The 21,670-nt window shown below is 63.0% G+C and overlaps 9 protein-coding genes across 9 annotated transcripts; 4 read left to right on the top strand and 5 right to left on the bottom strand.

The window, feature by feature from the left end:
• Nucleotides 1-218: 218 nt before the first annotated feature.
• pnbA_2 (Para-nitrobenzyl esterase) lies at nt 219-2,291 on the top strand (the record flags this gene model as incomplete). The annotated part of the gene is made up of 9 exons (XM_062773358.1): nt 219-391; nt 437-595; nt 637-917; nt 951-1,015; nt 1,049-1,241; nt 1,290-1,750; nt 1,795-1,854; nt 1,895-2,120; nt 2,287-2,291. 9 exons carry the CDS (start codon nt 219-221, stop codon nt 2,289-2,291), a joined length of 1,623 nt encoding a protein of 540 aa, XP_062629342.1.
• A 50-nt stretch (nt 2,292-2,341) lies between these two features.
• Nucleotides 2,342-2,821, bottom strand: LOC62_05G006845 (uncharacterized protein; the record flags this gene model as incomplete). Its single annotated transcript, XM_062773359.1, has 1 exon — nt 2,342-2,821. One exon carries the CDS (start codon nt 2,819-2,821, stop codon nt 2,342-2,344), a length of 480 nt encoding a protein of 159 aa, XP_062629343.1.
• Nucleotides 2,822-3,291: 470 nt separating this feature from the next.
• On the bottom strand, nt 3,292-6,987 carry galE_1 (UDP-glucose 4-epimerase). Its single transcript, XM_062773360.1, has 7 exons — nt 6,825-6,987; nt 6,614-6,782; nt 6,221-6,546; nt 5,892-6,179; nt 4,286-5,851; nt 3,670-4,250; nt 3,292-3,619 (listed from the first exon to the last, which is right to left on the bottom strand). The coding sequence occupies exons 1-7, from the start codon at nt 6,915-6,917 to the stop codon at nt 3,319-3,321; spliced, it is 3,324 nt and encodes a 1,107-aa protein (XP_062629344.1). The 5' UTR covers nt 6,918-6,987; the 3' UTR covers nt 3,292-3,318.
• Nucleotides 6,988-7,745: 758 nt separating this feature from the next.
• On the bottom strand, nt 7,746-8,748 carry LOC62_05G006847 (uncharacterized protein; the record flags this gene model as incomplete). The annotated part of the gene is made up of 3 exons (XM_062773361.1): nt 7,746-8,000; nt 8,066-8,337; nt 8,568-8,748. 3 exons carry the CDS (start codon nt 8,746-8,748, stop codon nt 7,746-7,748), a joined length of 708 nt encoding a protein of 235 aa, XP_062629345.1.
• Nucleotides 8,749-9,401: 653 nt separating this feature from the next.
• SPCC553.12c (putative protein) lies at nt 9,402-13,286 on the top strand. Its single transcript, XM_062773362.1, has 12 exons — nt 9,402-9,605; nt 9,677-9,948; nt 9,994-10,241; nt 10,279-10,346; nt 10,384-10,542; nt 10,578-10,799; nt 10,838-10,915; nt 10,950-11,071; nt 11,107-11,326; nt 11,531-11,652; nt 11,691-11,811; nt 11,861-13,286. The coding sequence occupies exons 1-12, from the start codon at nt 9,554-9,556 to the stop codon at nt 11,923-11,925; spliced, it is 1,749 nt and encodes a 582-aa protein (XP_062629346.1). The 5' UTR covers nt 9,402-9,553; the 3' UTR covers nt 11,926-13,286.
• On the bottom strand, nt 12,224-12,712 carry LOC62_05G006849 (uncharacterized protein; the record flags this gene model as incomplete). Its single annotated transcript, XM_062773363.1, has 1 exon — nt 12,224-12,712. The coding sequence occupies one exon, from the start codon at nt 12,710-12,712 to the stop codon at nt 12,224-12,226; it is 489 nt and encodes a 162-aa protein (XP_062629347.1).
• A 1,858-nt stretch (nt 13,287-15,144) lies between the features above and the next one.
• On the top strand, nt 15,145-17,146 carry CPS1_2 (Carboxypeptidase S; the record flags this gene model as incomplete). The annotated part of the gene is made up of 4 exons (XM_062773364.1): nt 15,145-15,544; nt 15,586-16,128; nt 16,168-16,505; nt 16,544-17,146. Exons 1-4 carry the CDS (start codon nt 15,157-15,159, stop codon nt 17,144-17,146), a joined length of 1,872 nt encoding a protein of 623 aa, XP_062629348.1. The 5' UTR covers nt 15,145-15,156.
• Nucleotides 17,147-17,245: 99 nt separating this feature from the next.
• On the bottom strand, nt 17,246-17,984 carry spc19 (DASH complex subunit spc19). The gene is made up of 3 exons (XM_062773365.1): nt 17,819-17,984; nt 17,703-17,780; nt 17,246-17,651 (listed from the first exon to the last, which is right to left on the bottom strand). Exons 1-3 carry the CDS (start codon nt 17,975-17,977, stop codon nt 17,277-17,279), a joined length of 612 nt encoding a protein of 203 aa, XP_062629349.1. The 5' UTR covers nt 17,978-17,984; the 3' UTR covers nt 17,246-17,276.
• Nucleotides 17,985-19,291: 1,307 nt separating this feature from the next.
• On the top strand, nt 19,292-21,068 carry LOC62_05G006852 (uncharacterized protein; the record flags this gene model as incomplete). Its single annotated transcript, XM_062773366.1, has 5 exons — nt 19,292-19,311; nt 19,362-19,500; nt 19,541-19,679; nt 19,737-19,880; nt 19,930-21,068. The coding sequence occupies 5 exons, from the start codon at nt 19,292-19,294 to the stop codon at nt 21,066-21,068; spliced, it is 1,581 nt and encodes a 526-aa protein (XP_062629350.1).
• Nucleotides 21,069-21,670: the final 602 nt, after the last annotated feature.

Raw genomic sequence — 21,670 nt, forward strand, 5'->3', positions numbered from 1 at the left:
TCCGAGGTCATCATCTCGTCAGTTGATCGCGCGGCATCCAGACAGAGAGTCAGCAGCAGCGTCAGTTGACCTGCTCTCACTCACTGCCCGACATTCTCGGCCACGCAATGATTTGATAGGACCTATAAGGCACAGACAGTCTGGAGGTGCAGGACGCTCGCTGGCTTCTTTCTCCCGAGCACCACTCACCTCACAGCCCACCCACCGCCACCACCACAATGCGCGCGTTGCTGCTGCTCGCCGCGTCGCTCACTGGGGTCCTTGCGCAGTGCAGGACGACATGGAACGGCACCGAGCTCCAAGGCACGCTCGAGGCCGGCGCGTGCCGCTACTCGGTGCGCTATGGCACTGCTGGCCGCTGGGCGCCCCCCGAAGCAGCAACCTCGCAGGAGTAAGCCGTCGTCTCGTCGTCTCGCACACCGCTGACCGGTCGTAGCGGGCTCAGTGCGGGGTCGTGGCCGCCCATCTGTCCCCAGGCGGCCGACAGCGACGACGTTCAGATCCTCTCGGAGAAGCGGCAGGAGGACTGCCTTATGCTCGTGGTCTGGGCGCCGCCGAACGCGACGAGCACGTCGTCGCTGCCCGTTTTCTTCTGGTACGTGCGCGGCCCAGCGCACGCACAGCTAACGACGGCAGGGCACACGGCGGCGCGTTCGTCTCGGGCTCGGCGTCGTCGGCGGGCATGAACGGCGCGGCGTTCGCGGCAGACGGCATCGTGTCCGTGTTCGTGCAGTACCGCCTCGGCGCGCTCGGCTTCCTCCCGCCCCCGATCGCGGAGAGCAGCAACGACCCCAACCTGGCCGTCATGGACGTCGTGCTCGCGCTCCGCGTGGTGCGGGACAATATCCGCGCGGCGGGTGGGGACCCGGGGCGCGTGACGGTCGGCGGGCAGAGCGCCGGCGCGACGCTGATACGGAGTGAGTAGCCGCAAGAGAGCTCGCTGACGCAAGGCCTGTTCGGCACGCCGTCGGCCCAAGGCCTGTTCCACGGCGTCGTCCTCCAGTCTGACCCCCTCGTGCGTGGGCTGATGCCGCAGCGCTGACGGCAGAACTACGGCCTCCAGTCGCGCCAGAACCAGCTAGACATGCAAAACTACTTCTACAACAGCCCGAACGGCTCGTTCCCCCACTGCGCCGACATGGGCTGCTACGCCAAGGTGCCGCTCGACACGCTCATCGCGTGGCAGGCGTACGTGAACAACACGGCGCCGTTCATGATCCCCGGGGTGGCGTTTGGCCTCGGTGAGTCGCGGGTCGAGTCGTGCGGCCGCTAGCTGACGCACGACGCAGTCTTCCGGCCGCAGTACGGCACCCAGACAATCCCCCACGACCCGACGAACGCGCTGTGGAGCGGCAACGCGTCCCGCCTGTCGCTTGACCCCGCGATCCCCGTGCTCGCGACGACGGTGAAGAACGAGGCGGGGTATCTCGTCGGCGTGCTCATCCCCGTGCCCATCCCGGCCAGTGCACAGCTCGCAAACTTCACGCTGCGCAAGGTCGTTGGCCCGGAGCGCGCCGACGTGATCCTCACGTCGGGGCTGTACCCCCTCCAAGAGGGGCTCGACGGGCTCCGCGGGACAATCGACCATGTCATCACGGACGGCGCGTGGCACTGCGTCACGCGCGCCATGTTCCGCCGCTGGGCTGGCGCCGGGGGGCGCGTGTATCTGGGCACGTTTACGCGTGGGCTTATCTACCTCTACAACGCGTTCAATGACTACTGCCGCATGCCAGGGGTGGTGTGCCATGGTGTGAGTAGGGCGACGCAAGGCGAGGATGACTGACAAAGCTCCAGGACGACATCTACCCGGTGTTCTCGTCCCAGCCCAACCCGACGGCAGACAACGCGACATATGTGAGTGGTCCCACGGGGGCAGTGCCAACACAACGCGCAGGAAACCACAATCCGCACCTACTGGTCCACGTTCATCAAGACGGGCTCGCCGAGCGCAGACTCTCATTCCTGGCCGCAGTGGACGCCCAACTCGACCGACGGCGAGGTGACCAACCTCGGCAAGGCGACCGACATGCCGCTGTGCCCCGCCGACTTTTGGGGGAGTAAGGTCAAGTTCGACTTCCAGATGTACAGCAGCAACGACACGGGGATCCTCCCTGCGCGGGGTAAGAACGGGTCGGCGTCGTCAACGCCTGGGAAGAAGCCTGGCGCGGCTTTGGGTGCGGTGGGGGTCGAGCCGCTGGTGGTGGCCTTGTGGGCTGTTGGGTGCCTCCTCGTTGTCTGAAGGACCGACTGCAGGGACGTGGACAGGATACATACTATATAGTAAAGGTTAATAGACTCGGACGGAACGAGTGATGATGACTCCGGGGCAACGATGCATCTCTTACTCGGCGGCACAGTCGCGCACCTCTGCCCAGTCGAGCACGAGTTCCCGCTCGGCAAAGAACCACAGGTCGCCAACCTTCTCAAAGACATCAAGATACCTAAGGCTCGCGACCATGATCTTGCGCTTCCCGCCCTCCTTGTACAGGTGGTGCGCGATGGTATAGCTCTCGCCCGTGGCCTTGCCCTCGGCCGTAAAAGTGACCGTCTGCTGCCCGTTGAAGTGCGTCGTCGCGTCGTACTTGTTCAAGTCCGCAAAGACAGGCGCGAGGCTCTCGGCCCCAGTGAGCACGTACGACGGCTCGCTGCCCGGTCCCGCCATGAAGACTGAGAACTTGGTGTTGGTCGTGAAGAGGCTCTGCTGCCCCTTGGCGTCGCGCCGGTCCGCGCAGTGCGCGTACGCGTCGAACAACTCGCGGATCGCGAGGCGGTCGGCCGTCTCTTGCGGGGTGATGGGGGTGCGCGGGGTGCGGTTGACCATGGCGTGGGGTGGGGGCTTGTGGTGGTGGCTGGGCTGCTCGTGTCGCTCTTGGGGCGGCTGTGTTGTCGTGCAGCTCGCTGTCACTCTCGCAGCCCTCTTTATACTCGCCCATTCATCGCCGCAAGCGAGCCGACGACGTCAGAATTCCAAGATCCCTCCCACACGGGTTGCCCGTCGGCAGCTCCAACCCTTGACGTCATACACATGCCACTCTTCCGCCGTCGGTCTCGCAGCGCGATCCTTATCCTCGGCGCCGTCGGGCAGCTGGGCAGCGCTCAAGAGCGGCTCGCGGACCACTGACTCCGACGACCGTCTTTGGCGAATGAGGTTTCGACGAACAATCTGAACCGAGCCCAAGCTCTGCCCGCGGCGATAGCACCATCGCCTCGCCATGGCCGACGGCTTCGGCCTCTCCCTCGGCGACTTGCCAACACGACACCCAATACATTGCCTAGAGTTACAGTTTACGACCCCCCCCCCCCCCTACCCACGCCCGTCTATACAGGATACTTTGTCTGTTGCAGCAGCGCGGCGTTGTGCATGGCGTAGTAGAACGGCCCGCGCAGGTTCTGGTCGAGGTTCTCGTGCAGCTTGCCCTCGGCCGGGTACAGGAACGCGTCGCGCACCAGCATCAGGTTGGCCTGCATCCGCTGAATGTCCTCCCACGTGTAGGAGAGCAGGATGGTCTCAAAGTGGTCAATGTCAATGTCGTTGACCTGGATCGAGAACTTGGCCCAGTCGAGCATGTCCCAGAAGGGGTGCTGGGTCTGGTCGCCGATAAGCACTGGGATGCAGCCGCTGGGCATGGTTAGCTGGGCCAGACTTGACGACCGTCACACGCCACTTACGCGTAGATAACATCAATGGTACGCGTCGCCCACCCCGTCGTACCCCTCGGCAGAGGACAAAACACGGTGTCCCCAATCGTGTCCATGTAGTCGGCCTCGGCGCCATCAGGGTACAGCTTCATGCGTCCCCAGAACACGTCGAGGTCGTTGCCGCCCTCGAGGTTGCCCCGGATTGTCCGGTACGGCCGGTCGCACTGGAGTTTCTGGCGCACGCTCGTGCCTGCGCCATTCGGCGAGCCCTTGAACGTCGTCAGGATGGACCGCAGACGACTCGGCGTCACGTCCGAGATCTTGCCGAACCGCTCGCGCAGCTTGTCCTGCAGACATGTCCTTGCAGGGATCACCACGTCCTGGTCCATAAAGTAGCACGGGCTGTTGAGGTCGCCCATCGGCTGCCACGACGACGCGCGAATGAGCGCCTCGTTTGGCGAGCTGTGCTGCCGGATGTGGTAGAGATGGTGCAGGATCGTGTTGCACCGTCCCCAGTCGAACGTGAACGGCACAATCATGCGCGAGGTGTCGAACGGCTTGGGGATGTTGTGTGTGAGGGCGTTTTGTGCCCACTCGACGACTGGAGGGAACTGTGGGTTAGTCAGGCAAGATACTCTCAACCCACCCTAAGTGTGTACTCCCAGTGGGGGAGGAAGACGAGCGTCCTGCCGTCGAGCTCGACGGGCTGGCTCAGCTCCTTGGCACCCCGCTCCATGACACTGTCGGCAGAGTAGCAGCCATGCGACTCGGTCTGCAAGCGGTCATAGTGGTCGGGGTTGTTGTCGCGGTCTTCCTGCGCCTCGTCGGGGAGTCTTGTGACGTTGATGGGCCACCAGTCGGGGTTACGGCTGAGCCAGCGGCGGGCACCGGGCCGAAGCACATTCTGCCACGAGCTGCGCTCGACCTGCGCCACCAGTGCGCCGGGGTTCTTGGTCTCAATCTTCTCCCAGTCGACTGTCAGGTGGGGCTGGTAGCTCAGATCCGGCGTGTTCGCAAACGGCGCGAACGGGAAGCGCAGCCGCGGCACACACGACGCCTGGCCGCACGCGCAGTCGCCCGTGTCCAAGCACACGGTCGGGTGGTCGCACAGGTTGGTGCAGACGTCGCGGCCGCGCATGCGCCAGTCGTGCGGCTCGCCGGCCGGCATGGGCGCCTCGGCAATGTCGATCGGCTTGGGGTACGCCATGAGCAGGTCGAGGCGCGAGCGGACCACCGCCTGCGCCTGTCTCAGGCGCTGGCACATGCGCTTGGGCTGGGACGCGTCGAAGGCGCGCTTGGTCGACGTGCTCTCGTCGAGAATTGCCGCCGCGAGCGGGTCCTGCCTGAACCCAGGCCATCCGGGCTCCCTGTTCGGGCAGCAGAACGGCGTGAACCGGAAGGTGTTGGTCGACTTGGGGTCGAGGCTACGCCGGCGCTGGTCAAACCCGTTATCGTGGGTGATGACTGGCGCGCCGGAGGCGGTCGTGAGCGACACATGCCCCGTCTCCTCGTCGACTTCGGCGAGGAACTCGCGCGTGGTGGTGTACCCATCCGGCGCCTCAAAGTACCACTCCTTGTTGGTGTTCCTCGCGGTCCCCTTGAGCATGACGCTCGCCTGCTTCTTGCCAAACTTCTTGATCTCAAACTCCCACGCTGTGGGCATGTCCGAGTCGACCCACTCGTACGCGGGCGGGTCGGCGAGCTTGTCGTGCTGGTTGGGGTCGAAGCGGTTCGCCTCGCGGAGGAAGGCGTACCGCGGCTCGCCGCCAAAGTCGCCCGCGACGGTGCCCGTGCACCCGTTGAGGCTGATCAGGTCCTTGAGCGTGAAGCTCCGCGGGCGCTTGCAGTCGCGCCCAATCTTGTGGTACAGGTAGTCGGTCGTGTCGGTGAGGTAGGCGATCGCGAGCCGGTGCAGGCCCTGGTCAATGCTCACCTGGGCTTCGTAGCCCAGCACTTCTCGCGCGCGCAGAGTGCTACCCACGTACTTGTCCGGGAAGCGGTTGTCGCCGGGCAGCGTCTGGATAGGGGAGCTCGAGTTTGTCAGGTGCAGGATCTTGCGGATGAGCTTGATCGCCGACGTCGAGTTGTTGGTGCCGATGTTGAACACTTCGGCCTGAGACGCTGTGTGGTCCTTGGCCTTGCGACGCTCCTCGAGGCGGTTGACTGCGAGGCCGAACGCGTTGACGACGTCCTGGATGTTGACCATGTCGAGCTGGAGAGAGTCAGCGCTGCCTCCCACAGCTCATACCCACGTCCTGGTCGCCGCCCACAATCTGGATGGTACGGTGCGCGAGCGCCTGCGTCATGATGGCCGGGATGAGCCGTTCACGGTGGTCAAAGTTGCTGCCGTAGACGTTGGACAGGCGGAGCATGATCACGTCGAGCGGCTTCTGGGGCGAGAGGGTCGGCGAGCGCTCCGCAATGCCGGCGAGGAAGCGCGTGATGGTGACCTCGGCGTCGGCCTTGGACTGGCCGTACACGTTGGCGGCCTGGTGCGGCGTGTCCTCTGGCACGGGGTAGTTGTCCGCCTTGCCATACACCTAGACGCGTAAGCTATGCTGCACCCCCGCGCCGCACTCACCTCGCGCGAGCTCGCCTGGATAAACCAGCTACCGGTAAACTCCTCGAGCACGATCTGCGTTCCCCGCACATTGACGTCGGTGCAGTCGCGCTCGTTCTCGAGACACCAGAGCACACGGCTGACGGCTGCCAAGTGGATCACGCCGACCACGTCCTTGGTCATGGCCGTGCGCAGCTTGGTGCGGTCGCGGATATCGCCCTTGACGTGCCGCAGGTCCACCTTGGGGAAGTCGCGTCGGATAGCCTTGAACTCGTCCGGGTGGAAGATGAGGTCGTAGACTGTGACTGGGGTGCCGGCGGAGAGGAGACGGCGGATGACCTGCTTGCCTGGGGGTGTGAGCGGCAGAGCAGCGTTGCTACAAGCTGTATCCCGAGCTCGACCGAGTCCACTCACCAATCATGCCCCCACCGCCAGTGATAAGAACGCGTCCCTGCGCGCTCGGGAGGACGGGCCGGTGGTCCTCCATGAACTGCGTGTCGTAGTCTGAGAGCTCGATGTCATGGTGGACGGAGTAGCTCGCGTCGCTGTCGTCGTAGCTGCCGCGTGATGTCGTGACAAGGTCCTGCGCGCGTTAGCTAGCTGGGTGATGGGGGAGATAGCCCACCTGGTTCTGTAGGGCGACGAGGACGAGCGACAAGACGACGACGCCGATGACCGCCCACCGCCATTGTCGCGGCCTGGGGGTCGCGAAGCGCATGGCGAGGGTGATAGTAGTGATGGGGGCTAGATTGTGTGCAACGACGACAACGGCGACTGCGCGATGTAGATCAGCAAAGTGGTGCGGTCGGTGGAGGGACGACGAGGACGAGGACGAGGGCGGGCGCCAGCAGCCAGCCAGCCAGTGTGGGCAAAACACTCGCCGACGCCGCCCCCCTTCCATGGGCGTGTCGTCGCGCAAAGCTGCTCGCTGTCCAGCAGCACCTGAATGAGAAGAGCGCGCCGAGACATGGCGTCGAGCATGCATCCCTTGCTGCTGCTTGCTGCTTGTCGATGTGCACGTCCAGAGCTGGCTGGTGGCTTTTTTGATCCTCGACGCCATCAGGATATTATTTTTGACAAACGCCACTCTTTCATTCATTCCTATTCTGACTTACGGCATCGCGGCTCACTGACAACTCACTGCTGCTTACAGGAATCAGCAAGTCCAGATCCTGGAATGGGGCTTGATGGCGCTCGGTGGGCTTGGGCGGCGTCCAGCCTCGGTGCGTGCGTGGGTGCGGGCGTGCACGGTTAGACTGTCATGCAGCTAGCCAGCTCGGGAACACGGCCGAGGGCTCCGAGACACTCGCTGCACGCACGGCTGACAGCAGTGAGACATGTCCGAGCGCCGAGAGCCGACGTGAGCGAGCAAGCACACAGTCATCTCATGCAGCATCGCCGCCGCACTGCAAATAGCGACGGCGCGAGTGCGTAAGTTACGACGCTGGACGCGTCGTTCGAGTAGAGTTTAGGCGAGAGCCCCCATTTATGGCTGTCCTGGGTGGCTCAGGGGGGCTTACCATATCCCTGGACACATCGACCTGGGTCATGGGTCATGTAGCCGCTCGATCTCTGTGTCCGAGTCCTCGAGGATGATGCTCTGCTTGAGACGGTCCAGTAAGGCTCCGATACGTGCTCCACCAGAGACGTGATCAACGTATTCCCATGATTGACTTTCGACGGCGCGGGTGAGATCGGAGGGGGTAAACGACGACCTGAACGACCCGTATCCGGACTTGAGGCCGCTGAGGGCTTGGATAACCTCTTGCTTCTGCTGTAAGCCAATCGGAGGTAGATTTGACTGGGTTCGGCCTGATGGAGGGGCCTTGGACGTCAGCCAATGCTGCGAGGAAGATGACAACATACAGGGGAATCGTTGCTCGAAGAATCGTCGCTGGTATCGTCATCGAGCCGGTCCGAGAGGTTGTCAGAGTCCGCGTCCAGATCAGACCTCATGGAGTGATCAGGATCCTCTTCCTCGTCAAATCCAAATTCCAATTCTTCCTCCATCTGCCTCTGTGCTTCATACTTTGCCTCTTCCTCGGATAGCATTTCCTCCTCATATGCCTCCCACATCTGCTCGAGGTATAGGTCGAGGCGGTCGTCCGAGGTATACCCTTGTGCAGAGAAGCGGCGGGCTGTGTTCGGGTGGCGGGAACTGAGGTGCCGAGGGGCCTGGTCTGAATCAAGCGGAGGAGATGGCTCGCTTCAGCTGTACGAGCCCGCTTCCCCTCGGTGATGGGGACGACGATTGGCTCACCCTCGCTATCGAAACTCACAGACGGGCTGCGCGGACGCTTCATGCTCAGGCGTGGAGTTAACGAGAGACGGGCATTCGTGAGTGGGGTACTCGGAGCCACTACCTCACTATCCGCAAGGGGCGGGGCCTTAGGCGAGGTGTCGAGCTGATTGTTGTCGTTGCGGCTGTCAAGCCAACTTGAGCCAGCGGGACCTGCCAGGGGATGCTTGTTCTCGACACTATCGGGGCCGGGGGGTGGTGGGGTAGGACTGGGCTGGCGCCTCATGGGGGGACGGCTGGGTTTCCACATGGGGAAGGGAAGGTGGTAGACTGTGACGGTTGGGGAGTTGGAGGTGAGTCAATGACGACGATGGGGCAGGTGAGAGGAGGATGGAGGTGGAGGATGAGCTTATGATTGGGGCAAGGTGCGTGAGACGGTGATTGGGATGACGAGGGATGGTGAGGATGCAGTTGATGAGGATGAGAAGGATGGTGAGAATGAGAAGGATGTTGAGGTTGACAAATGGGGGCGACGAGGAAGACAAGGGAAGACGAGGAAGGCGAGGAAGACGCGGCTGACGGGATGACCAGTCGCTGCCAACGGACAGTGGACCACCTCCACCGGGCCGCCCGGCCATTGTCTCGGTCGCCACTCGGCGTGCCGTATGTTTTATTAGGAATGGGTTGGTCTAATCACGTTACAAACCGTAATCGCCTCTTAAGGAGATTTGACCCCGCGGCTGTCTTTTCAACACCCAATCGACCCTGACCGTGCTTTTGTTGTGACAGGCTGGCCGGCTGGGCTGGGCTGAGCGGCGAATCTAGGCACAAACGAGAGCGTGACCGTGACTGTCCTCGTTCTTGCAAGCCAAGGCCGCAACAACAGGGGGAGGGACCGAGGGCTGCTGCTGCGAGGACAATGCGCCGTACAGCTAGAGCCTCAAGCGCAAACTAAAACGACCACTTACACAGACTTGCACTCCTCCACGCACGCACACGCACACACACACAAACGCTCGCACGCACCAGAGCTCGTCCTGGCCAGGACGCATGCTTGCAGTCGACCCACCGCGCTCACCCCGACGACCTCTCTTCGTGAACGGCCGCACTGCAACATGTTCACGCCGCTATCGGCCGGGTCTGAGCGAGCGCAGGACAAGCTCTGGGGTATGTCTTCTCTTTCGCTGCTCCTTCCTCGAGGCCGGGGCAACTACTCACCCTTCCCCCCCCCCCCGCAGACCGCGACCGCACGGCCTCTGCGCGCAAAGCACGTGTGCGGCCGAGCGTCATCACTCCGGGCCGCGGGCCGCGCAGCGTCAACAGCAGCGTCGCTGGCGTGCTGAACGGTGTTGCTGGGCCGAGCAGACCGTTCGCGTCGCCGTTCTCGGCGCGCATCGCGGCGGTCTCGTCGGCGCCCTCGAGCCCCGTGCTCACGCAAGCGCGGAGACGGACGGTCAGCAACGCGGCGGCGGACGATGCCCCGCAGTCATGGGGCCAGGTGCTGTTCCGAGTGAGTCGAGCGAGGTCGTGCGAGCTATGTAGCTGACGCGCCCAGCCCTCGCGCAAGAGGGTCGACGGCTGGCTCAGCAGTTTCTGGAAGCGGCACTTTGTCCTCACCCTCCTGCCGTGCGTCGTGGTCTGGGTATGGGTCGCGATGCCCTTCCCCGTCAACGACCCATACAAGGACTCGCCGATCCCCGATATCCCCTCGTGGCCCAAGTGGCCTAGAATATGGAGCGTCCAAGGGCCTGGCGACGAGGACGACCTGCCGCTCGACGTCAACTTTTACTTCTTCCTGTTCTGGTGGGTGCGCGTGTGTGGCCAGAGCTGACAACGACAGGTATTTTGGGATGTATCTCGCCGTCGCGCTCTTCTTCATCACCATGCTGTTCAACTTGTACCGGCTGAGTGGGTCGAGGTGTGGGTGTGTTGCTGACAGCTTCAGACTGGTGGCCAGCGTCGCTCGGAGCCAAGACCACCTACACGATCATGTGGGTGGCCACGCTCTCCGTTGGACTCGTTGCGCACCAGATGGACTGGTTCAACCTGCACAAGCGGTGGCGAGAGAAAGACCCCGTGGATGGCTTTGACTGGGAGCGGAAGAGTGAGTAGGGTGCCAGAGCCTTGACTAATATCCAGCATTCTGGGTCGTCCTGTCATTCGCGGCAATGCACATGCCCGCGCTGGCATGCTTCTCAAAGCTCAAGCGGGACAAGCGGCACGTGTACAGGCATGCCCAGCCAGTGGTCCAGTACATGTTCTTTGGCCAGGAATTGCGGCGCATCCCATCGTCGTGGCTGAGGTTCCTCTGGTTCATGTCCTGCCTCGCCATCGCCTCGTTCTCGCTCATTGCCGGCCAGGGTGGGTACTGAGCATGTCATTCTGGCCTAACCCATCAGCCTATGCCAGTCTCTTCCTGTCGACGCTGCCACATACGTCGCTGGACGCGGGTACCTGGGTGTGGTCGTGGATCATCAGTAAGTGAGGCGCGTCGACCCCGCTGACACCCAGCCACCCAGCTCCTCGCGCTCATCTCATTCTACATCATCTCGTCCAAGGTCCGCTCGCGTGCGCTCCTGTTCCTCTACAAGCTCTTCTTCCAGCTCGTCTACCACGTCTTCTACCGCAACCTCGTGAGTGTATAGCAGGCCGCAAGCCCTGACGCCAGTTCGCGCGCCTCCGCTCGCCGGCCCAGTTCGCGACGGTCCAGCTCTTATCATCGATATCGGTTGCCGTCTTCTTCCCCTTGCAAATGACCCAGCTCTGGCACCGGACGCTCCAGATCGTCGTCGGGTACCCGCATAGCTGGGCAGACCATGCCGAGAATGTGGCGGTCAGCTTCTACTGCCGCAGTCTGGCACAAAACGTCACCATGGTTGGATTCCTTGGTGAGTGGCGCTTGGGCCTGGACTGGTGACGGTGTGCTGGGGTCCGGCGGAAGGACCTGTGATGGCGAGCGCGAAAGTATCTCAGCCCTCGACCTGGAGGAGGATGAGCTCGAGTCGGGCTGGGAGACGCAGCACTGGTCACTGTCGCCGAAGCTTTCCATCCTACGGTGTGATGGGTCTGATCTTTGTCGCTCACACACCCAGGCTGGCTCAGCATCTTGCATTTCGGACCCAACTCACAGATATACCCATTCTTCAAGTTCTCTCAGACGGCCGAGGACCCATATACCTTTGCAATGACCTTCTTCGCCTCGTGTGCTGTTTGGGTAAGTCCTGGGAGCCCCACGCCCCGCTCACACCGCAGGCATCGGAGCTTGTCAGCTCGTTTGCCGCACGACAGGTCATGCTCCGGGCGTTCAAGGTCGACGTGTCGCAGATTGGCCTCGACGAGATGCGCGAATACCCCGAGCTGGTGCCAGCGTGTGGTAAGCGAACGCCCCTCCTCCGCCCGAGGCCATCCCACTGACGCTCCAGGCTGGGCGTCTGTTCACGTATCAATGAACATTCTCCTGTTCCTCATCAAGCTCAACTTCCGTTGAATAGATGCTATCCATTCGCGTTCTACATGGTTGTGACGCGGCTAATCTTTGTTGTCTATGCAGTGATATACATGCTATTTTACTCTGGGTGACCTGGGGGTATAGGGAGATGGAAACAAGGGATGTGGTGGTGGCGATGACGGTGACAAATGCGGTGAAAGAGTCCTTGGTGTGTGTGTGTGTTGTTGTTGTGGAGCCGAATGGCCGAGACTTTGGGAGTGGGAGTGCGATGGCCCGGATTTGACAGTGCCGACGCAACGGCGATGAGGGGACCGTGTTGGTCGCTGCAACGCTTTGTTTAGAACGCTGCACGGTCGTCTTCGCGAGAGATGACCTTGGAGGGTCGGCTGCCGCCGCGCCGGTCGTCTGGCATGTTGAAGACGCTCCAGATCTCGTCAATCTTCCAGTTGGTGTCAAAGTGGTAGAAGACGTGCTCCTTGAAGACGTTGATCGTGCCGTCCCCGTTCGGCACCTCGATCTCCATGCGGGCCGCGAGTGTGCGCTTGCCAATGTCGGCGACAATCATGTCGGTGGTGAAGGTCGAGCCGGGCCTGAGCAACTTTGCGAAACCGGCGAGGGTGAACGGACGCTGGTTGTGCAGGAGGCGCGGGGCGACATAGTATCTGAGCGAGGCCCAGCCGCCAGTGTTGAGCACGCGGATGTACTCGCGAAAGTGGGCCGTGAGGTCGGCGCTGCTCAGCATGTCGGTCGACGAGCTCGACTTTTGGGTGGAGAGCATGGGGCGGTAGAGGTTGCGAGCGCCGGGTGGCGAGGTGGCGTGGAGCATTGTGATGGGCGGGGAGTTTGGGTGGGTGGTGGTGGGTAGCTGTTGTTGTGCGTGATGAGAGGCGCGAGGTGGCTTGGGTGGGTGGGGTGTAGCAGCAGCTGCTCGATGCCTTCGAGCTTCTTGTATACCGTTGTTGTGTCGGTGATTGTGGGTGGTTCGGTCGAGTCTGACGGAGCGCGACGGGGATTTGGAGTGCGAAGATTGACGAAGCTGTTCAGTGACGTCGGTGGTCACGGCCAAATGGAGAGTTTCAGGTGTTGGTGGTGGTGCTTCTCGTGGGCGGGGCGGTGGGTCGAGACGTGGGTTTGGTGTGTATCGCTTTTTATTATTGTATCGGGGCACACAAAGCAACGGCGAGAAGTGTGTGTGTGTGCGCGTGCAAGCCGACAGATACAGACACAATGACGCAGGATGTGTGATCGGCGTTCGGGGAGCGGAGCGGAGCGCACGAGCAGGCTGCGGCCGGGGCGAAGCGCGCACGCAGTGTTGGGGGAGGAGATGGGCGGCGACGAAGGCAGCAGCGGCAACAGCGGCGACGACGACGACGACGGCAAAGGCAGAAGTGACGAGAAGGAAGGAGAAGGAGATATTAAACTATTACGGGGTCAGACGACGTTGATGTGGGTAAGGTGCCAAGCGGACGGACGCTCAAGGGCCAAATGGCCCAACGCTCCGGGGCAAGGTACCGCCCACCCAGCACCATGACTCACACACACAACACTGGCACTGGGCGCGCGAGCACACACGCAAAGAGAAGAAGGGGTGACGCCTCCCTGCCCGCCCGCCGGCGTTGGGGAGGCGTCGGTGCCTATGGCGGTGACGCGGCGCCTGCCTGGCGCGCCGTCGCTGCGACTCGATGCGTGCGCGGTGACTGCGAGGTCAGTTGAACTGACCGACCGAACGGGCGGGGCAATGTGCCCAGCGACAGGAGATTAATTCAAGCCATTTCCTCAGGAGCCATTAAGCTGCTGGCTGGCCACCCTGCAGCAGCCTGCAGCCTGCAGACGAGCAGTCGCCGCCACGCAAGGGAACATTTGGTGGCCATGTTCTGGCTCTTCTGGCGCAGCGCTTATTCCCTCTGCATGAAGATCTGGGCGGCGGGGGGGCGTAATGCGGCCACCCGTGTGCGGGAAGCACCGCCAGGTGCGTGGCGGCTGGCTGGCTGGGTGTTGTGGGGGCAGAGGTAGGTGTGTGAAGCTTGCTTGCTTGGGCAGAAGCGAGCGGCCAGGAAGCAAGCAATGCATCCGAGCAGGCTGAGGCTGAGGCTGAGGGCCAGCCGACACGAGCACGAGCCGGCCAACGTCTATCCGAGCACGACGTCGCCGTCGGTCTGCTTCCTACTTCCCCAGCAGCAAGCGCACCGAACAGGCTGCAGGGGGGTGGCGCTGCCAGGCGTCTCCAGCCCCGAGTCTAGACGCGCGACCACGACAGACAGAGCTGGTTGGTCAAGAGCGCGTGCCGGTGTCGGCGGCAACTAGCGCTGTGTCAGGACCTGAACCCCACCCCACATTCCCTGGAGGAAGCGTGAATGCTTACTTTGCCGTCGACGTCATTTGCCGTCACGTCATTGAACGACCAGCGCTCGTGCCCTGGCTGCTCAATGAATAGGTGAAACAACAGACACACTCACACGACAAATTCTTTCGACAAATTGTAGGCGCTCCGTGCTGCGCTGCTGCTGCGTGGCTAGCTGCTCTTTCTTCCAGAACAAAAGGACGCCCGCGGGCAAGCTGGTCGTCGTGTTTCTCCGCCTGGGCGTAGCGCGAAACGATGCTGCGGCTTCGTATTTGGACGCAGCAGATTGGTTTAGTTTGGTAGAGCCGGACCGGCACGGCACGGCATGACGGCTTGTGCCGCATCGGCTCAGCGTCGCATCGTCGTCGTATCGGATTGGCGTCCCCCAGCGGCCGCGAGCGCCTCACATGTAGCTGGCTGTGTGTGGCTGTAGCTGGCAGCAGCGGCAACCTCGCCCGGGCAACGTCGAGCGCCATGCCTGCATGTACATGATCATCCATGCCGCGGCAGTGCTCGGTGGGGCCGCGGGGTGGCCGATGCAAGAGTTGGGGACAGAGGTTGGGGAGGAAGGGAGCCGGCACTTCCTCAGCCGGGTGACAAAGCTTTACAACGAGGCTGCCTCGACACTTCGCAGGTCCTCCATGTCTACTTCCTTCCACATCGCCATGAAGCCTGCCACGCACGCTGCCATGCACTCACCTGGCGCCGTTGCTTCGCCCAACCCAACCCACGCCGCCGTGAACGAACTTACTTCACCCTCGGCCGGTGGCCGGTCGCCCCGGCCCACCCCGGAGATGGCCGACAGCCTCATGTGGTCACCGAAATTGCGCAGTTACATCATCCCGCGCACCACTTTGAGCCGGCGCACCACTCGAGTCGCGGCGATTGATTGATTGACTAACTGCTCCTTCTCCTCACCACAACTCACGATGGGTGCCGCTCCAGAGACTCTGCCGACGACCACTGCGCCGCCAAAGGCGCGCTCGAACCGCTGGGCGCGGCTCGGCGCACTCGTGCTCGCGCTCGGCGCTGCCCCGTTCCTGCTGTCTGGCGGGCCCGACTTTGGCCTGCTCTCGGCGGCCCCCAAGCCGACCCTCACGCGCACGCAGATCGACGCCGCGCTCAAGGCCGCGGCATGCGAGCAGGCGGACGCCATCCTCCCGCAAGCGTTCAACGCGTCGGCCGTCATCAACGGCGAGAAGGACCAGATCGTTGCTTGGCTCTCGGACGCCGTCAAGATCCCCACTGAGATGTTCGACGTCATGGGCCCTGTGGGCGAGGACCCGCGCTGGGACGTGTTCTACCAGTGGTCCGACTGTGCGTTGGCTTTACTTGCTGTAGCGCTGACACCGGCGCAGACCTCGAGAAGGCGTTCCCGCTCGTGCACCAGCACCTCACCCGCACGCGGGTGCAGGAGCACGCGCTCATCTTCGAGTGGCCGGGCTCGGACGCGTCCCTCAAGCCGCTGCTGCTGATGGGCCACTCGGACGTTGTCCCAGTGCTTCCGGCTACGCGCGGGCTGTGGACGCACGACCCGTTCGGCGGCGAGTTTGACGGCGAGAAGATCTGGGGGCGCGGCTCGACCGACGACAAGTCGGGCACGATTGGCGCGCTGGCCTCGGTCGAGCTGTTGCTGAAATCCGGCCAGTTCAAGCCCACGCGTACCCTCATCCTCGCGTTCGGCAGCGACGAGGAGACTGGCGGCAAGGTCGGCGCCAAGAACCTCGCCAAGTGGATCCTCGAGAAGTACGGCCCCGACTCGATGGCCATGATCGTCGACGAGGGCTCGGGTATCTCGCCCCTGTACGGCGGCTGGTTCGGCCTGCCCGCCGTCGGCGAGAAGGGATACCTCGATGTCGAGGTCAAGGTCGAGACGCTTGGCGGTCACTCGTCGGTCCCGCGTGAGTGGAGTCCCCAGCTGCGTCAACTAACCTCCCCAGCCGCACACACCGGCATCGGCCTCATCTCGCTCCTGCTCGCCGAGATCGAGCGTAACCCGCACAAGCCGGTCCTCAAGGCCGAGTCGCCGCTCGTGTCCCTCGTGTCGTGCGCTGCCAACGCTCCCTCTGCGCCCTCGGACCTCCGCAAGCTCATCGACAAGCTCAACAAGTCGATTGAGAAGGGCCACCCCGACAAGGACATCCTCAAGCGTCTCCGCGACTGGTGGGTCTCCGGCTCGGCCGAGCAGGGTGTGCTCCCCCCTGGCGTCGGCAAGGCGCTCGTGTCGACCACGCAGGCGGTGGACATTATCAACGGCGGTGTCAAGGTCAACGCGCTGGTCAGTGCTACCGAGCTTGGAGCGTGGCTGACCCGCAGCCCGAGGTCGTGACTGCGTTCGTCAACCACCGCATCGACATCTCGTCGTCGGTCGAGGCGCTCCAGAAGCGCCTGATCCACACGCTTGGCCCCGTCGCCGCGCAGTACGGCCTCGACTTTGAGGCGTTCGGCGAGGGCGTCGACACGAGCGTGTTTGCCGACGAGCAGGGCTGCCACGGCTTCAAGGGCCACAAGGGCAAGAAGCCCGCGCCGCACGCCGGCAAGCTGACCATTGGCGAGGCGTTCAACTCGTCGCTCGAGCCCGCCCCCCTCTCGCCCTTCACTGTCGAGTCGTCGGCCTGGCGCCTCCTCGCCGGCACGTCGCGCGGCGTGTTCGCCACCCGCCCCGAGTCGTACCGCTCCGACGAGGAGGCCGCCCAGGAGCTCCAGTTCGCGCCCTTCCTCTCCACCGGCAACACCGACACCAAGCACTACTGGGGCCTGACGGGCAACATCTACCGCTTCGCCTACATGTTCATTGGTGGTAACGGCCTCAACAACATCCACACCGTCGACGAGTGGAACGACGCCAACGGGTTCGTCGAGCAGGTGCGCTGGTTTGCCAACTTTATCGTCAACGTCGACGAGAGTCGCGAGATTTGAGAAGGCCAAATGTCCAGCGTAGCTGCAATCGTCGACCCACCATCTACTAGTTAGCCATGTTAGTGGACTATCCAGCACCTAGAAATGAAGAATGAATCCAGTCGTACTATACACACAAGGCTCTATACTCTCACGCTCCCTGCTCCTGCAACCGCGCCATCTCAAGCTCGAGCTTCTCGCGCTTCTTCTTCAACAGGCCAATCTTGCGCGCCTGGGCCATGGACGCGCCCTTGGTGTCCACGCCGTCCAGGCGGCAGCGAGTATCCCCTTCGTTCTTGTCGTCGAGGTCGGCAAACGCGCTCGGCCGGGCCGGGGCAGCGGGGAAGGCAGGGAGGCGCGCCGTCTCGAGCATCGCCAGCCGCTCCTCTAGCCTGCCTACGCCGGCACCTTCCGCCGCGACGAGCTGCTCGGCACGCTCGATGAGCTGGTCGATTTGTGGTGAAAGCGAGGCGGCGTATGATGCCTTGTGCTGGTCGAGTTTGGGCTCGGGTACGACGACGTAGTACTAGGCGGGGGTGTTAGCGAAACTCAGGGTACCTCAGTGAGAGCCACTCACGTGCATGTTGCGGTAGATGGCCGACAGGCGTGGCAGGTCCTCCACTCCAGGCGCGAGGGCGTCGATGGCATTGGATATCTGGCGGGTGTCAGTGAGGAACGGTAAGCACGACGCACGCTGCCGACACAAGCCTCAGTCGCACCGACGCAGTCTTCGAGGCTTTTGAGAAAGTCGCCCTGCGGGACGGGGTAGAGCGAGTCGCGGGCGCGGAAACCTGCGGGCGCGTACGACTGGCGCGAGGCGAGCGAGGCTGCTTGTGATCTCCGTGCGGCCATGGTGGTGGTGGTGGGTGGAGAAATGTCGAGAGGCGGACGTTGTGCTAGTTCTGGTCGACTTCGTTGTTGTTGTCGCGGGGGCATTTTACCCCGCACTCTACCCCGCATCGTGACATCAGTCATGGGGGCCAAGAGCTCCATCACTTGCCACCAAACGTCGTCAACAAGCACCACCCCACTCCAACGACATCCCACGACACGCCCACTCGCTCGCATTCCGACGATAAGACCCCAAGACATGGACAAGGTTCAGTCCGCCTCGTGCGTCGCACCGCCCTGCACCGCCGCTTCCCAAGCCAGTCCAGCGAGCCAGTCGACTAACCCTCGCCGCAGCGCCGTCACGCCGCTAACGGCATGCCGGAACGCGGCTAGCATCGTGGTGGGGATGTAGTTCCCCAGTGAGTCGACCCCGCTGCACGTTACGACAGCCGCCACGGGTCGCCACACGGCGATTGAACAATGGTGTGCTGGTAGTTTGGAGCGATGGCTTCGTCGTCGTAACCAGCCAGCGCCCTCCCCTCTCGCCCGAACCCGAAGACGGCGACGACGACGACCGAAAGCCTATTGCCTCGAGCTGCTGCAGCGTGGCTCGATCAAGCGGTCGCTTGATTCTTCGTGCCAATGTGGCGCGGAATCCGCCTCATACCATGCTCATCTGCATCTGTTCGGCTCAGCGCTCTTCGCCATGATCGCCCCCCGCGGATCCATGCCACAAACCGCACGCCGTGTGGCCATTCCCGACGACGACCGATGACCTTCCTCCACTCCCTTCCGCTCGGGCCACCAGCGGCCAGGGACAGCGTCGTGCCGACCGAGGCGAGGCGTCGCGTGGCGGCTTGAGCGCAGAGGCGAAACTCGTACTCTCGTGCCAACAGCGAGTCACATCACGTCAAGCTGCCATGTGCCGTTACCGCGTGCCGTCGTGCCGGCCGTCTTATTGCTACTTGCTCCCCTTGACGCTCTGTGCGCACATTGCTCACTCACTCGCTCGTTCGCCTCGCTGTACGCTGCAGGGGCTGCTTGAAACTGCGCCCTTGGCGTTGCTTTGACGCTAACGGATGACGGAATCAACAGCAGACAGAAGCATCCATCCATCCCGGCTGCTGGGTCGACCGGGGTTCCACAGCGACACAATGCTCGGAATTCTTCTGCAATACTACACTCATCCCCTCTCTCGGACGACGGACACTGTCACCTCGACGACACGACCACAGTCAGACCCACTAACCTGCTCACGTCTGGCTGGTGGGGTCTGGCTACTACAAATATAGCCCTTTGCCGCTGTCGAGTCCCTTTTCGCCCATCGCAGCAGCAATGGCCCAAATCAGCATCAGGTGGGTGACAGTGACAACAACACAACGGCAACGCACGAGCTGATCGCCAGCGCCATCGCCGAACCCGTGTCCATCGTCCACATCCCCGTCGACGTCGCGCAGGCGTATGCGACCCAGCTCTACTGGACCATCAATAGGGCCCCGGTCGACTCTGCAGCTTTTTTCAACCTCACCTCAAACAGGATAGAGGTGCGTGCGCAGCCGGACAGCCGGGCAAGCTAACCCCCAGATTGCGGTGTTTGCCGCGGTGGACCTGATCGAGTCCGAGTGGGGGTCCCCAGAAACAGGCCCCGTCCGCGTTCACTCCAAGTGGCGTGTGTTCCACCTCGGCTCTGGAGAGACAGAGTTACTAGCGTCGTCAAACTATGGTGAGCGAGCGGCTTGGCGGTGTCGGTGTTTCGGGAGCTGACAGCCGACACCACCAGACTCTCCGAACATTCGCCATGTGTCTGCTCCGCTCGCCGCGGCTGGTATCTCTATCCTGTACCAGAGCACCTACACGGGCGACTTTCTGCTAGTCAAGAACAGCGACTTTGACCGCGCGTCGTCGATCTTTAACCGCTGCGGATGTGCGTGGGAGGAGGGGGGCGTTGTGCGGCCGTCGCTGACCGTTCCCAGGGCATGTATCGGCAGAGACGGCAACGGCGTCCCCAATACCGCGCCGGCTGTCGTCGCACCGCCTCTCACAGCCATTGCTCAACCTTTCCCTCGATGCTCCCGAACACGCAGCCGACTCGCCGTCTCCAGAACATGAAATCACCGTCCTGAACGCCGCATTAGCGTGCGTCGGTCTCAAAGAGATCGACTCGCGCATCGCTGAGAAGCTCCGCACGCTAATGGTGTGGCCGGAGCGAGTGATCGACGAGATTGAGACGGAGGGGGTCGAGTACAGCTCCAAACCATCGCCCCATCGCCACCGCCCCTTCATCAGCTATACGCGGACAGAAGACGACGGCGTGAGCATCATCTCCGAGGTGCGCATTCTCCGTGCGCTCCTGATCGACAAGGACGACCCGTTTGATGCGACAGGCTTCCGGTCCGAGCTCGAGTGCGAGACGGACGGCGAGGACGAGCTCGATGAGGACGTCTTCGTCAGTAGCCCCGTGCGGGCGCCGTTGGCAGTCGAGCCAACGTCACCGATCCTCGGCTTCTTTCCCTCTACAGCGGGCGCCGTGCCGGACCGCAGCTCGGCTGCGACGCCGACGCGGGCCACGTTCCGCAACTCGCCCACGTCGCCCACGACACCGACATCTGAAAGTGGCACAACGACACCGCGATACAAGTTTGACCACCCCGCCCTGAAGGGCTTCACACCTATGCAGCCGATGCCGCAGCACACTCGCACGCTCAGCGAGGGCGTGTCGGCGGCCGGCGGCGGCGGGCTCGCCGACGACGCGCGCCGGCGGCGCAACACGGACGCCGTGCTGCCCCGGCCCCCGCCATCAGACTCGGGCGCGTCCCTCTCGTCCGAGCTCGGCGTGGGCAAGCGCAAGCGCTGCCTCCAGCTCGACCTGCGCGGCGTCGCCGGAGGCTCGGTCCACATGGGTAGGTGTCTCATGTCGCTGCACTCAGCCGCTGACCTTTGCGCGGCCTCGATAGACCGCTCCGGCCTCGTGTTGCAGTTTTCAAACGTCCTCGAGTCGGGCCAGGTGCGCATGCTGTACAACTCGACGACGCACACGGCCAACATCCTCGTGCGGGCGCGCGACGTGCACCTCGCCAAGCGGCTGCTGAGCGAGAGCGCCGAGGGGGAGTAGAGGCAGACGCGCCGAGCGCGCGTAGAAGCAGAGATAAAAGTGTAGATGGGGCTGCCTGGAGCAGCAGGAGATGCATTGTGTTGTGATACCTGGGGGGACCAGGGGCCGTGAGGGGCCCTCCTCGTCGCCGTCTCCACGCGTCACCAACGCGACAGACGCGTCGGCGACAACCCTTGCGCGCGACCACACCCCTGTCCTCCTTCTCTCCTCGGCGATCAAACAGCGCGACAACCTCTACCAGATCCGGCGGGTCCAGAACGAGTAAACAGGATACAGGTATCCAGGAGAATTTCTAAATCCATTACGACACGCGCGCCCAAACAAACACACACCAAATACGCCGACCGAGCCATCACGGCAGCGTACGTACGTATTCTGTTGTATTGTCGCCCCCGACGACGCCTTATCCGCACTGGGTATAGTGTGCGCCTCGCCAGGCGCAAGATCGCGCTGCGAAACAAGCTTTCCTGCCAGAGCGGTGGCGCTGGAATGCTGCGCGCGGAACGAGCAAGCTGGTGCGTTCCGGATCAGGTGTGCTGGATGGATCAATTCAGCAGGACGGCATGGGCGCGACTGGTTTATGTTGGGCTCGGAACGTGCGT

This window comes from Vanrija pseudolonga, chromosome 5 (genome assembly GCF_020906515.1).
Source record: "Vanrija pseudolonga chromosome 5, complete sequence".
Taxonomy (NCBI): Eukaryota; Fungi; Basidiomycota; class Tremellomycetes; order Trichosporonales; family Trichosporonaceae; genus Vanrija; species Vanrija pseudolonga.

Coding starts and splice junctions, on each gene's coding strand:
- SPCC553.12c (XM_062773362.1), top strand. CDS start 9,554: ATGTTCACGCCGCTATCGGCCGGGTCTGAGCGAGCGCAGGACAAGCTC. Junction 10,242..10,278: donor TTTTACTTCTTCCTGTTCTG/GTGGGTGCGCGT, acceptor TGACAACGACAG/GTATTTTGGGATGTATCTCG. Junction 11,812..11,860: donor CGAGCTGGTGCCAGCGTGTG/GTAAGCGAACGC, acceptor CTGACGCTCCAG/GCTGGGCGTCTGTTCACGTA.
- spc19 (XM_062773365.1), bottom strand. CDS start 17,977: ATGGCCGCACGGAGATCACAAGCAGCCTCGCTCGCCTCGCGCCAGTCG. Junction 17,781..17,818: donor CTGAGGCTTGTGTCGGCAGC/GTGCGTCGTGCT, acceptor GACACCCGCCAG/ATATCCAATGCCATCGACGC. Junction 17,652..17,702: donor CCATCTACCGCAACATGCAC/GTGAGTGGCTCT, acceptor ACCCCCGCCTAG/TACTACGTCGTCGTACCCGA.
- galE_1 (XM_062773360.1), bottom strand. CDS start 6,917: ATGCGCTTCGCGACCCCCAGGCCGCGACAATGGCGGTGGGCGGTCATC. Junction 6,547..6,613: donor TGGCGGTGGGGGCATGATTG/GTGAGTGGACTC, acceptor TCACACCCCCAG/GCAAGCAGGTCATCCGCCGT. Junction 4,251..4,285: donor ACTGGGAGTACACACTTAGG/GTGGGTTGAGAG, acceptor ACTAACCCACAG/TTCCCTCCAGTCGTCGAGTG.